Here is a 13,967-nt window from a genome sequence, read left to right on the forward strand (position 1 = left end):
TAAAAGTATTAAAAGTATTATAAGTATATATATGTGACGTTTGTTTAAAAAGAAAAGGTATTGATATATTATATATGGATAGGTTCGTGATATCAATCGGAGACCAAGTCAAAATTACATATCTTCAAGACGAAAGTGAGTATATAGTCCCACTTTTAAACTCTAAATATTTCGGGATGAGAATACATGTATTTTATGTTTTACGTTATGGACACAAGTAACTGAAAAATATATTCTACGTTGAGTTGTACCACTGGCATACTTCCCTGTAGCTCGGTAACTGTTATTTACAGCGGTATTGTAAACGCGAATCCTGTTGATAGATCTATCGGGCCTGACAACCCCAACCGGACTGGACGACCAGTATTCAACGGTTGCACAGTACTTCGTTTCGTGACTACACTTGGTACGGTGTAGTAAGATTTCATAATAAAGGGAATATGCGACGTGATTAAATGTTAAGTATGGTTACCAAGTGCTCAACCACTTAGAATATTTTTATTAAAATATTTACATATGAAATCTTGTGGTCTATATTTATACCGCTGCCGGCATTAAACCTATATCTCACCAACTTTATGTTGACGTTTTAAACATGTCTATTCTCAGGTGATAACTAAAAGCTTCCGCTGCAACATGTTGAATTTAAGCAAGATCTTGAGTATGCATATTTGTGTCAAAAATAAAACTGCATATCCGAGGAACTGTAATGTAAAATATGCTAGAAATCGTATTGTTATCATCACATGTAAAGTTTGTAAGTCTAAGATTATCGCTAAACGATAATCATCTTTATATTGTCTAAAGCTTGTATTAACATAAGAGTTATGGTTTGTAATGTAAAATAAATGCAGTTGTTCTTTTTAAAATGTCGCATATAGAGGTCAATACCTCGCAATGAAATCATACGTTATCTAACTCGTTCTTATGGTTAAGGACGGGTTATGACACTATTAACTCTCTTTTAGTACACAAGAACACTTGTGATTTTGGGATGCATATTGAAGCTTGTAAGGTCCTCTATTTATAGCCATGGAAGATGGCTGATTTGGTAATTAAAATGGTTGGTGAGATTGAAGTCAAGTTTGCGTTCTCAAAATTGTAGGCACCATAGAAGAAACTAATTCAAACTTTGCTACTGACTTTAGCATGCCATCTTTGATATATTATTCAACAGAATAGAGATGGAATATGTGGGCGACGGGCACTGATATCTTACTTCTGCAACTCGCACGTCATAATGTTTTTAACCTGTTTTGGCACGTCTACCCATCAACAGGTTGATATTTTCTTCAGTGCCCGTGACACGAGGATATTCACGGATATTCACGACCTGCGAGTTTAAAAAATATAAAATTTAACTAATTCGTGCTCCCAAATATCTACGACTGTGGTTAAGCCCGCACATAACTATGAATTTATATAAGTCTATTATTTAACGTGTAAATAAATATATGTGTGTGGGTTAACGAGTATACTCACGGGTTGCTCAAATATGTCTCACATGTTTTCGGGTCAGATTTATGATATCTTCATGACTCGCCCGCGACTATAACTTACAACAAAATTTTAGCCGACGCGTACTGACATGTTATTTTTTCAAATTACTCTCCTATCACGGGCACAAATACCCATACGTCGCATGTTTTTTTATCATCCATTGTCATCCCTATACTTTTCCAAAATTATACTTATGTCCGTAAGATAATGATACAATTCATGAAAAAATTGAAAGTGAAACATAGAGAAATGAAAATGAAACTAAAATTATCACTTCATTTTGAATCGTTTTATTTATTTTGATTAGATTTCAAACTAAAAAAAACTAATAATAATAAAATTAAAAATTACGGAAAATACAGATATTATGAAGTTCATTTTAGTAAACGATCTCAAATTCAAATTTGTTATATCGATCTCGAATAAGCTTACGACTTTATGCGAGTTTTAATTAATTTATGTACATGAATTACTATTTACATAATTATATACTAATATACAATTATATATTATAAACGAGCCAAACTTGAGCTGGTCGTGAGTTTTTGGAATTTTAAATGAGTTGAACTCGAGCTCGAGTTAACTTAATGAGATTAATTAAAATATTTTTATGTCCTTCATTGAGAAGGACCACCGGCGTTATAAATGAAAACTACATTGTTCATCCATATAGTTAGGGGTGTTCATATGTTCGATTTGTTTTGTTTTTGAAATTCTTAAAGCAAAACAAAAATTACACCGAACACCAAATTTGAATTCCGTTTTGTTTCCATTAGATTTTGGCTTTTGAATTAGTTTTAGGTTCGCTTTCGAATAAAACAAAAATAACAATAAAAAAGCCCCTCAACATTTGAACTTACAAAATATGGATGATTATATTACAAAACTACTTAAAAGAGTCATTTCTTAACACAATTCGAGTTTATAGAGCATGAAGATATTAATGTACGTGAATTCAAAGTCCAAACAAAGTCTTTGTATTTTCACAATCACATCATATCTACTTTTTTAAGTTTTCAAAACGCTAAATTATTCAAATTAATTGAATCGAATTCGAAAAATCACACATATATATCAATATATTCAAAAAAATATTATTGTTAAGTTATGTTTGTTTTGAATTTGGTTTAACTCAATTTGAAAATTCAAAACTAAAAATCAAACAGAAAATCAAATATTCGGTTTAGATTTTATCAATTCGAAAACTATTTTTCAAATTTGAATAGATTTTAACCGGTTTGATTTGATTCGATATTACTCTATATATCTAAATGATATAGAGCAAATGAATAGTAGCTCTCAATAGTTTCACAAACATCCCTCAAACTTTTTATATTTTCACAATTTAATCCCGTCCTTGATAACACTTAACTTTATAGCTTTTACAAACTTACCACATAGTTTTCGCATTTTACACTTTAACCATTACACTTCTCATTCATTATAAATCGATCCCACAATTTTTACTAACTAACAACTATTCATTATTATTATTATTATTATTATTATTATTATTATTATTATTATTATTATTATTATTAAATCAACCACATCATTTTTTACTTTATTATTGTTTAACTTTTTTTTTTCTTATTATAAATTAACTACGTAACTCATTATATATATATATATATATATATATATATATATATATATATATATATATATATATATATATATATATATATATATATATATATATATATATATATATCAACATCTCTAAAAGACAAAGACTTTATGAATAGTTCTTCCCATGCTTTAATCGTTTATACGTCATGCAAAAATGTTGTACCCACAATAACACCACACTAAACATTGAGAACCATTATAAACTTTAGGGCGCCGAATGTAAATTCCTAGGGTAAAAAATGTAAACTCCATAGGGGTCTAAAGTTAAAGTTCAAGGGTCAAATTTTATTTTTCATAAAACTCCTCAACAAATCCACCTAAATTTTTAACCGCCTTTAAATTTTCGTACGACTTGTGATAGGTTTAACCGACATAACCATTAAACACGAAATAATTTTACGAACCAAACACAACAAATTATATCCGAAACGGAGTCCCGACGCGGAGCGAGGACTCCTCCACTAGTTCGGACTAAAAGGCTTTTCAAACTAAATAAATATCGAAATATCGAATAGTACTTACTGAGTACAAAACTACTTGACAATACGCTTAATTTCTTCTTAATAAAGTTTAAACTTGAGGTCCAAAATGTAAAGTTCAGAAAGTCCGGCAATCCAAATTCAAAAATTCATTCATCTTCTCCCTCAAATAACCGTCTCCTACTTTATTCGCCATCAAATAACCGTCACTTTTACTACTCGTATTATTCATCAATGAACTGATTCCGTACATGTATTTGCAATCCTAGGGTTTCAATTGCCGTCTATCTATCAATCAGTCATCCGTCAGTGTTCAATCAATCAATCAGTCAATCAATCATGTCTTTGAGGCCAAGCGCCAGGACTGAAGTTCGTCGGAACCGGTACAAAAATGTCATCGATACGGCAGAAGGACGGCGGCGAAGGGAGGATACTATGGTTGAGATCCGTAAAATTAAGAGAGAGGAGAACTTGCTTAAGAAACGTCAAGTTGTACCGTCATCACAATCGCTATCTACTGGTAGTGCTCCTGTTCAAACCTCTACAATTGAGAAACAGGTAGTGCTTATAGTTCGTTACGGTTTCAGAATGTTAGTTATTATTATTGATACGATTTGTTGTTAATGTAGTGTAGGATTAGATACATATACGAATATGAATGTGATTATTCAATAGATGAGTTGAGTAGAGGAGTTAGGGTTTAGTAATTTGTGCTAATAATGCAAATCACTTGATTGAGACTGATGAGATCAGTGGATAACTGATTCATATACACAATCAGGTAGCCAATACTTAATAAATCGTATAGAACAGTAGCAATGGATTCAGTTTTGTGAATTTTGTTATTGCTAACTTGTTTGGTAAAGGCTTGTTATTAGCTGCACTTAAGTGTACAATTCTGTTTAGGCTGTGTTGGATGAATAGGTCTGAAGTTTGATATTTGGTGTGTCAGTGGCATACTGGTATAGTGTGTGTGCTAAGTTGAAGATGTCGGTATATGTTCGACTGTTGGCAAGTTTATGTTAAGGTTAAACACTTGCCCTAGTTTCATGTCTAATGCTTAAATACCGTTGTCCTTCACAGTTTGCATTGTTTCAGCTTTTTTTAGTTTCCTCTTTTGTAATTAGGCACTTAGTTTTCGCTCTTAGGGTTGACTACACATCTCTTCTATTTTTGGTACTGATATCAATTGCCCCTTAACAATTGGTGTATATTTATTTGTATGTTACGATTTGGGGTAGATGATTGATACATGAGCTTCTGACATAATTACATATTTGCAATTTTTCCCTGTAAATTTAGTTTTCTAGATTGTTGTGATGTTAATCAATGTGCAGTTGGAGAGTCTTCCTTCTATGGTTGCTGGAGTGTATTCAAATGATAGTAATATGCAGCTAGAAGCAACTACCCAAATTCGTCATTTGCTTTCGATTGGTATAAATAATGCTTAAGTGATTGCTTGTGAATGTGTTAGGTGTTGTAAATAATCATATTTATTGAACTTCTTTTCACAGAACAAAGTCCACCAATTGAGGAAGTTATACAATCTGGAGTTGTGCCTCGCTTTGTTGAGTTCTTACTGAGGGAGGATTTTCCACAACTCCAGGTCCAACTTCTATATGATGTGTGTGTGTGTGTGTGTATGTGTGTGTGTGTGTATTTATCTTTAATTATCTGTCTGTAACCTGATTCTTAAACTCTGAACAGTTTGAAGCTGCTTGGGCACTCACAAACGTTGCTTCTGGTACTTCTGAAAATACTAAAGTTGTAATTGATCATGGAGCAGTCCCAATTTTTATTAGGATTCTTGCATCCCCAAGTGATGATGTACGTGAGCAGGTAAGCAAGTTCTCTGTTTCTTATTCGTGAAACTTTAATTCTAGTTATGTTGAGGCAGTTTATTACATCTATACAACCTTGTAGGCTATTTGGGCATTGGGAAATATTGCTGGAGATTCACCCGAATGCCGTGATGTCATCCTCAGCCAAGGTGCCATGATTCCTCTGCTGGCTCAGTTCAACGAGCATGCTAAACTTTCCATGCTGAGAAACGCCACCTGGACACTATCAAATTTCTGCAGGGGCAAACCAAAACCTCCATTTGAGCTGGTTGTTGTTATTATTCATCTCTGATCATTATTGTTTTGTTATCCTTTGATATGCTCGTAATCTTTATAATGCAGACAAAACCAGCACTTCCTGTACTTGAACGTCTTGCTCATTCAAATGATGAAGAGGTGTTAACAGATACATGTTGGACTCTCTCTTATTTCTCCGATGGTACAAATGACATAATTCAAGCTGTAATTGAGTCAGGTGTCTGCCGACGTCTTATTGAGTTGCTCCAGTGAGTTGTGCTTAAATGTTCTTTCTTTTTCATGCTTGGAATTTTTTGTACGAAATGCTTTCGGGTATAACATAGCCACATCTGTTTTTTTAGACATCCTTCACCTTCAGTACTTGTTCCTGCACTTAGAACTATTGGGAATATTGTGAATGGCGATGATCTTCAAACTCAGGTACAAGCTTAGAGAGTTGGTGTACTAATACACAAATTTGCTTATGATTTCACAAATTATTATCCACTAATAATAAGTCCTCGAAACGTGTTATAGAGAACATTATCTTTTGACATGTGTGGCTCGAAGTAGTCTTGTTTTGCCGTGTTTTTACTTCACATGTAGCTGTGAATTACGTGTATGTAAAATGACATATTCATGGAAAAAAGAAAGTGTCTCATTCGAGTCCTGCGTGTTTTCGGCTATTCTAGTTCCCTTTAAAACCTAATTATACATTTTCTTTTTATTTTTTCTTGGGTAGATGTTAACGTTCTTGTATTTTTAAAATTTAAAAGGTCTAGATTAAGCACAATAACAACAACAATACCTAGTCTCACAAATGCGAGGTATGGGGAAATGGTCTAGAAAAAGCATATAGCAAATTAAGAGAGATAATCTGCTTGAAGAAGCAGTTTTAACTGATCATTTGTTGGTCAGTGTGACAGATTTTCCGCTTTAGAAATCCACGATTCTTCTAGCAAGTGCATAGTCTGGTTCTAAGTAGGTGCTGTTTTAGGTTTTTATTTTTTTTTTAAAGGCAACCTCACACACTTAACACAAAAATACAAAAATACAAAATGTCCACCCTTGGACTTGAACCCACAACCACTTGGTTGGAGGGTTTCTAGGTCACCGTTTTCCTACTTTTCGAATCGTAAGTGCGGCCTGGTTTTGAACCAGTGCGCAACAACAAGAATAATAGCCGGGTTCTCAGTTGATGTAGCATTTTGTAGAACAGTGCACTATTGAGTCAAGTCGTGAACCATTGCAAAGAAATAACAAGTTAAAATAGTTAGGTTTGAAAATTGACCACCCGGCGTTTTACTGTATTACTGCACTAAGCCTCACTGATACCTGAATATAACTGTGTAGTGCCTTATTTTAAGTACCTTACTGTCTGAAACATGGTTCACGATATGACCTGTATGTTTTGGTAAAGATTACGCTTCTGGTCTTCCTCGGACCCATATTAGTACTTACTACTTTTGAATTCAATTGTAGTTCTTTATTGTCTGTCTTCTTAAGATTTATTTGGTTATTGGTTATCTATAAACTAATCCCTGATAATATTTTTGTAGTGTATTATTGAACATGGTGCACTTCAACTCTTTCTGAACTTGTTGACACAAAACCATAGAAAGAGCATTAAGAAAGAAGCTTGTTGGGCAATCTCAAACATCACTGCTGGAACCAACGAACAAATACAGGTTAAGTCATTTATGCTATGGAATTTTGTATCATATAGAACTCAAGCCATGGTTGTGGTAATCTTCTTTAAATATTTATATGAAGAAAGAAAGTAAGAATTATGTCATCTTTTTTCAAAAGATTGAATTTCAACCATTGATTATCTTGAGATTTCTACCATTTATTTAATAATTCAAATAAAAGCAACTTTATTATATTTAATAATTAATTAATTAATTAGAATTATTAATTATTCCATTATTAATTATCCGTGAAGTCCAGAGTTATAATTAGTAACTAGTTTAAATAATAGGAAGAAGCTTTTCTCTGTTTTCCTTTAAAGCATCTTGCTGGCAAAAACTCCTTTTTGTCAGGTGGCAATGTCGACCTGTTTATTTATGGACAAGTTGATTTGGTTCCATCTCAAATAGTTCTAATGGGTCGAACATACTGAAACCTGTATGAAGTCTAATTAGTAATATGATATTGTGAATCATCTTTATTCCAAGTTTTAGATTCCCAAATGATAATAAGTTAATAACAATACATTTTCTTTATCATAATTAAAGTAATAAATACTTATGAAATTCTTTTTTTTTTTTTTTTTTTTTACGAGGAACCCCCTAGCGATGAGCCATAATGGCTCCCCTCTAGTTGGTAAACCCCGGGTAAACGGCAAGCCAGGCCTCCACCGCTACCGGGCAAATCATCCTCTAGTCAATCAGTCACTAAATGGAGCTCGCCCCAAGGTATTTGCCTTGAAGGGAATCGAACCCGTGACCTCTTGCTTCATTGGAAGTCCTGGTGGCCACCCAGGCTATGCCTTGATGGTTTACTTATGAAATTCTACAAAGTGGGCTAGAAGTGTTTGCAGATCAATCCAGTGCAAAACTGCCCATTTAACACCATACTAAATAGCAACCAGGTTAACCCAGAAACTTTTATCTCTTAACTCAAGCACTAATCACTTAATTTTTTTCATGCTCAGGCTGTAATGGAAGCTGGGTTAATTGCCCCTCTGGTAAATCTACTTCAAACGGCTGAATTTGACGTAAAGAAAGAAGCTGCTTGGGCAATATCGAATGCCACTTCTGGTGGTAATAATGAACAAATCAAGTATACTCTCCTTTCATATCCTTAATCATAAAGTTCATAATTTAAAAGTACAAAAAAGTACCAATTGTCAAATACTGTATATGCTATGATTCTTAGGTACTTGGTAAGCCAGGGATGTATAAAACCCCTGTGTGATCTCCTTACAAGTCCAGATCTACAAATCGTGACTGTTTGTTTAGAAGGACTTGAGAACATTCTTGAAGTTGGAAAAGATGAGAAGAATTTAGGTAACAGTGGAGATGTTAATTACTATGCCCAGTATATAGAAGATGCAGAGGGACTAGAAAAGATAGAAAATTTGCAGAGTCATGATAACAATGAAATTTATGAGAAAGCAGTTAGTATTCTTGAGACTTATTGGTTGGATGAGGAAGACGATGATCCTGCACAACCTGGTTTCAACTTTGGTGGAACTAATATTCAAGCTCCATCTGGTGGATTCAATTTCAACAACTAAAAGGTAATTATTCCATCTGGCAAATATGTTAGCATATAACATTAAAATTATGCCACTCTTCAAGAGATAGTTATATTATATTAATCTTGATTTGTGGAAGCTTGCGTTAAACTGTTGTTTGCAAACCCAAAATTTTTTGAAGCTTGCAGGTTTTTGGCAGCAGGGTACAATGTTGGTGTGTTCTAATGTCAGATCAGGTCAGGTTTATTTGTTACAGTGTATTGGTTTTACTGAAAGAATTGTAAAGTCTGTTGTTGAGTCGGCTTTTGGTTTCACTGTATATCAGTTTAATTCTATGTGATATAGTGTGAGGAGAAATGGGTCATATGAGAACGGTGACATTTTTTATAGCTATTTTTAAATGAGAAAGTTACAGTTGCGTCTTTTGCTGACTGCTTTGTTTTCATTTAATTGTTTGATGGTTTTCGTTTCTAAACTGGTAGTTTAGAACCTACCCTTTCTTGATTATGGTTGCATATGATTCGAAGATCGACCTGGACATGAAAAGCTATAATCATTTAATGGAAGATACTTTCTTTACCTAAACTTATTTTAGATAATACTCTTGATTTGATAACAAAAATCAGTTCAGTTACTCATGAACAATAAACCTATAACATTAACTATCATATCATATTTAAAGAATAACTTGAGAGTATTCAAATGCAACGTTGTTACCTAATATGTAAATGTGACTTCTATAGCAAAAAAGTATAAAAAATAATGAACTAATTTTAAAAATTGAAACAAAATATAAGCTTACTAGTTAGGAAAAACTACTACGGAGTAACATTTTGTAATCTCTCTATTTCGATTGATCTTCTATAGTTAGCGCATATGTATTATTCACGCAACATTTGCGCATTAAAGATGGGCATAATGAGTCTTAAGTAGCGCACCTAATTAAGCGCAATATGTATTTGACGATAAAGTATAATATTACGCTACTCTCTATTAATTTGTGTGAGAATGCCTAAAATATTGAAAATTTGATGATGATATCAATCACAAATCACAATTATGTAGTTGGCGAAAAAGTATAATCATAACAAGAATCTATTAGGTTTGACTTTACTTTAAATTGTACTCAAACTAACACGAAATTTAGTAAAATGTTTCAACCTTTTGCGAATGTCATCAGACCAACAGAAGTACCAAAACGGAAACAAGCGACATCACCTATGTCATAGTCAACACTCAACATCTTCAAATTCTTAACAAGTTTTTAAATTTGAAAAAATCAATATTAAATGCTATTCTTTAAAATTAAAAATCCATATGTTCATACTTGTCCTGTATGATCATACAAACATTTTTAAAACATGACTTAAAGGTAGTGATAAATCTTTGACTATTTTTTTGATTAATTTGAAACTGCATATTTCTTTTGCTTACAATACATATACATACATTTTTTAATAAATGTATACAAGTTAAAGGAATTTATCAAAAAACGTAATGACAAATTGTCATTGACAATACGATCATAGAACAACAGATTTTTCAATAACCAGGTTAAACTTTGCTTACACATCAAACTCTAATTTGAACAACGATATAAAGGTTCAAACACAAAATTCAAATAACTTCATTTGAATAATCCACATAAATAAATACAAAAATAAAAGCATCATCCTCATAAATAACATAATTTCTTCATTAAGAATCAAAGAAAACAAAAACAACCACGAAGATACATCTTTGTTACTCAATAATATGATCTCTAACAAATTAACTTATCTTGATTGAAACCATAAAAAAAAAGAAGCCAGACTACCAAAACATCCGCTAATTTCATTAATTACGCATAAATCGATCCATAAGATAAAGCCATCAACATAAGTGCAGCTTGTTCTACTTCACATATCTTTCTCCTCGGTTTAGTGATAGCAGATCTTGGTCTTTGCAACACAACTTTATTGCTCATTGCCATTAATTTCTTCTTTAAACACAAATCACCCATGTAGTTACTTTTGTTGTTGCTGGTTAACACACTTGTTTGACTATCTCCATCTGATGTACAAATTGTTGTTTTCTTTTGTTTTTTTTCTTCTTTTGTTATCCCCAAAAGTGCTCTTCTCCTTTTTCTGCTTCTGATCCCACAAGCATTGCATAAAGACTGTACACACACAACCATCAAATAATCAATAATAAGAAATTAGAAATTTAAGGATGATCTTTTTTCATTTTCTTTTCTAAAGTAGGTATCCATTTTATTTTAATACTCCTAGTAGTTATAATAATAATTGTCACAAAATTGCAAAACTAACTACTCAATGATAGATTAAATAGTCTCCATTTTATTTATTTTTCATTATCAATCTTAGTCATATATGTTTAAATATAAATTTAATTAATTTGATCTTACATTTAAATTTAAATATAAATATATAATGATAAAACTAACATTTAACCAAAATATTCCAAGTTTAACAAATATTGCTAAAAAGAAAGTAAATTTTTTGGAAAATAGAGAATAAAAAAGTTAGTAGCGGCCTAAGACCATTATGATTAGAAACAATTATTATGTAATCATTAAACCTTTTTAACTATGAACAACAAAATAATTGGAGTAATAAAATTAATAATAGATGAAAATAATTAAATAAATTAAATAGATAGATAATTAAAAAATTAAATAATAAAGAAACAAAACAAAAAAAATGAAAGGATACCTTTGGACCAGCAGGGCCACCTCTCCAGAGAGGTGTTTTAGTGGTCCCACAATCAACACAAGTTTTGATCAAGCAACTACCACCGTCCGATGAACTTGTTGATGATGAAGATGATGATCCACATCTTTCCCCATTCTTGTTCTTGCTACAGCTCATACTATTATTATTATTATTCATATCCTCACACTCCAATCCCTACAAAAATAAACATCACAGCATTCAAATTAACTTAATCCTAACATCAATCAAAACATACAATAACAAAATAATGATAATAACACTAACCAATCAATGATCACTCACCTTATCACTAACATCCACCATTTTACAACCACCTAAACCGACCAAACCTTAAAAAACAACTGATCAAACACTCTCAATCTGATCACACAAAAAACAGAACACCAGTGTAGCTTTTGCTACAAATTACAGGACGTATGAAGAAGAAATCACAATACGAACATGCAAATTTGATACGAGAAAAGGGATAAAATGAGAGATAAAAAATGGGCCGACAGAGAAATAAGAAAGAGCCGAAGGACTAAATAGCGGCAAATAAAAATAGATTTTTTACAATTTAAAGGAGTCTTGTAAACCCTAATAGTGAGCGGTTATACGAATTGACGAATATACCCCTATCTATAAATGTTGGCGCTGCCCCGCCAAAAAATATTGTGGAAAATGAAAAGGCGGGATGGCATTGCGGCTGGAAATAAACACATGTTTTTAATAGTATGTTTTAGGGTTTGGAGATATTGAATGCCCACCAACAGTGTATAAAGGCCCAATTGTTATGTAAGCCCAAATACGCAAATTATTGTAATTCCGGCTTATCACCAAAATACCCATTTTTTTGAAGCTTGTTGACTAACAGCCCTAAAAAAAAGTTTGACAATTTGCCCTCGCAAGGCGCAAGACTCCTTGCGACCTTGCGTCTGTGCGACCTTGCGTCTGTGCGACCTTGCGACCTTGCGTTATTGCCAAACGCAACAAACAGACTTGCGTCCTTGCGTCTTGCGACTTGCGTCTTTGCGTACGGATAACTTTTTATTTCTTTCTTTGTTATTATACCTGGAACTACATATTACCAGCTCCATTTTCACTTCATTTCCACATAAATCATATAATTTCAAACGTCATTAAGGTAACTTTCTACCATTTTTTCTCTAGTTGTTTTAAATAATGAGTTTTAGTGATAATGAAACCTTTGTTATTCATATATGTTGTGGTGGTTCTTTTCAATTATTAATAACTTACCTATGTATTTGCTTCTAGATTGTTTTAGAACACGATTAAAACTCCCAGTTGCTCCCCACAAACCAATTACTCGAAGAATATTGTTAAAAAATGTTCTTAGAAAAATTAATTTTCCACCTAATGCTCCTGTTTCAATGAGATATGTTGTCGATAATATTGTTTTTGATATTACTGATGATTATGAAGACTTTCGTGATTTTCTACAACATGCAATATCAAATGCTCCTATTAATATTTACATTGTCGACAAAGTTACAATGCATCAACTCCCAGAAAACTTATAGTCATTGCAAATCCTACCAATACACAATGTCCATCAAAACCTACCAACACACGATGTCCAACAAAATCTACCAACAAACGAGGCCCAAACAAACCTTCAGACACCCAATTTGAAAGAAGCACGACCTGAAGTACCACCTCCAAACACAGAAGAGTTTGATTTCTTCAACTATGGAGTTGAGAACGTATGTAAAATTAAAAAAACAGATCACCCTTTTGAATCAGTTGTCGCGTCTAGTGCTTCGGAGGAAGAAAATGACAGAGAAGATCAAGATGAAGATGAAGAAGAGGAAGAGAAAAAGGATGTATTCTGGAATATGCCACTTTTATTGAGTGAGCATGACCAAGAGACTGAATCTACGAGCCAAATAACAACCAGTTATAGAGTATCCGATTTTATTAAAGTTCGACAAACTTTTTTAAACAAGGATGATTTTGTAAACCATCTATACACAAAATGTCTTGAAAAAAACTTCCAAATTAAGCCTGTAAAGTCGGACAAATCTCGATTCACCGCTAAATGCATGTTGCCAAATTGTGAGTGGAAATGTAGTGCATACAAAATACGTCACACTGACAACTTCATCGTAAAGAAATTGCATGATGTACACACATGCTCACGTAGCCAAATTATGGGAAATAATAAACATGCAACCAAAAAGGTGCTAGAAAGTATTCTGATGGAATCGTTCAAAGCTGCAAATCGAGACTATAAATCAAAAGATATACGTGATGATGTTGGCAACCATTTTCGGGTGAGCATTTCTTACAATCAAGCATGGAGAGCCAAGTGTCATGCAATAGAGATGCTCCGTGGCAGTAT

At 32.8% G+C, this 13,967-nt stretch overlaps 2 protein-coding genes across 3 annotated transcripts; one reads left to right on the forward strand and one right to left on the reverse strand.

Moving 5' to 3' along the window:
* Positions 1 to 3,713: 3,713 nt before the first annotated feature.
* On the forward strand, positions 3,714 to 9,285 carry LOC139847568 (importin subunit alpha-2-like). Of its 2 annotated transcripts, none has more exons than XM_071837258.1 (11): positions 3,714 to 4,169; positions 4,949 to 5,045; positions 5,126 to 5,217; positions 5,319 to 5,450; positions 5,535 to 5,720; positions 5,795 to 5,958; positions 6,052 to 6,130; positions 7,249 to 7,377; positions 8,346 to 8,473; positions 8,570 to 8,933; positions 9,073 to 9,285. In XM_071837258.1, exons 1-10 carry the CDS (start codon positions 3,951 to 3,953, stop codon positions 8,928 to 8,930), a joined length of 1,587 nt encoding a protein of 528 aa, XP_071693359.1. In that variant the 5' UTR covers positions 3,714 to 3,950; the 3' UTR covers positions 8,931 to 8,933; positions 9,073 to 9,285. The 2 variants fall into 2 exon arrangements, with proteins under 2 accessions (XP_071693359.1, XP_071693360.1); XM_071837259.1 differs by having other exon boundaries at positions 9,080 to 9,285.
* A 1,259-nt stretch (positions 9,286 to 10,544) lies between these two features.
* On the reverse strand, positions 10,545 to 12,142 carry LOC139847569 (GATA transcription factor 15-like). The gene is made up of 3 exons (XM_071837260.1): positions 11,909 to 12,142; positions 11,606 to 11,800; positions 10,545 to 11,049 (listed from the first exon to the last, which is right to left on the reverse strand). Exons 1-3 carry the CDS (start codon positions 11,927 to 11,929, stop codon positions 10,732 to 10,734), a joined length of 534 nt encoding a protein of 177 aa, XP_071693361.1. The 5' UTR covers positions 11,930 to 12,142; the 3' UTR covers positions 10,545 to 10,731.
* Between the last annotated feature and the right edge of the window lie 1,825 nt (positions 12,143 to 13,967).

The sequence above is a fragment of the Rutidosis leptorrhynchoides genome, chromosome 5, assembly GCF_046630445.1.
Source record: "Rutidosis leptorrhynchoides isolate AG116_Rl617_1_P2 chromosome 5, CSIRO_AGI_Rlap_v1, whole genome shotgun sequence".
Taxonomy (NCBI): Eukaryota; Viridiplantae; Streptophyta; class Magnoliopsida; order Asterales; family Asteraceae; genus Rutidosis; species Rutidosis leptorrhynchoides.

Excerpts from the sequence above, each read along its gene's own strand:
- LOC139847569 (XM_071837260.1), bottom strand. The coding sequence starts at position 11,929 with ATGGTGGATGTTAGTGATAAG. Across the intron at positions 11,801-11,908 it reads TGGTGGATGTTAGTGATAAG|GGATTGGAGTGTGAGGATAT; the intron begins GTGAGTGATCAT and ends TTATTTTTGTAG. Across the intron at positions 11,050-11,605 it reads GTGGCCCTGCTGGTCCAAAG|TCTTTATGCAATGCTTGTGG; the intron begins GTATCCTTTCAT and ends GTGTGTGTACAG.
- LOC139847568 (XM_071837258.1), top strand. The coding sequence starts at position 3,951 with ATGTCTTTGAGGCCAAGCGCCAGGACTGAAGTTCGTCGGAACCGGTAC. Across the intron at positions 5,046-5,125 it reads TCGTCATTTGCTTTCGATTG|AACAAAGTCCACCAATTGAG; the intron begins GTATAAATAATG and ends TTCTTTTCACAG. Across the intron at positions 5,959-6,051 it reads CGTCTTATTGAGTTGCTCCA|ACATCCTTCACCTTCAGTAC; the intron begins GTGAGTTGTGCT and ends CTGTTTTTTTAG.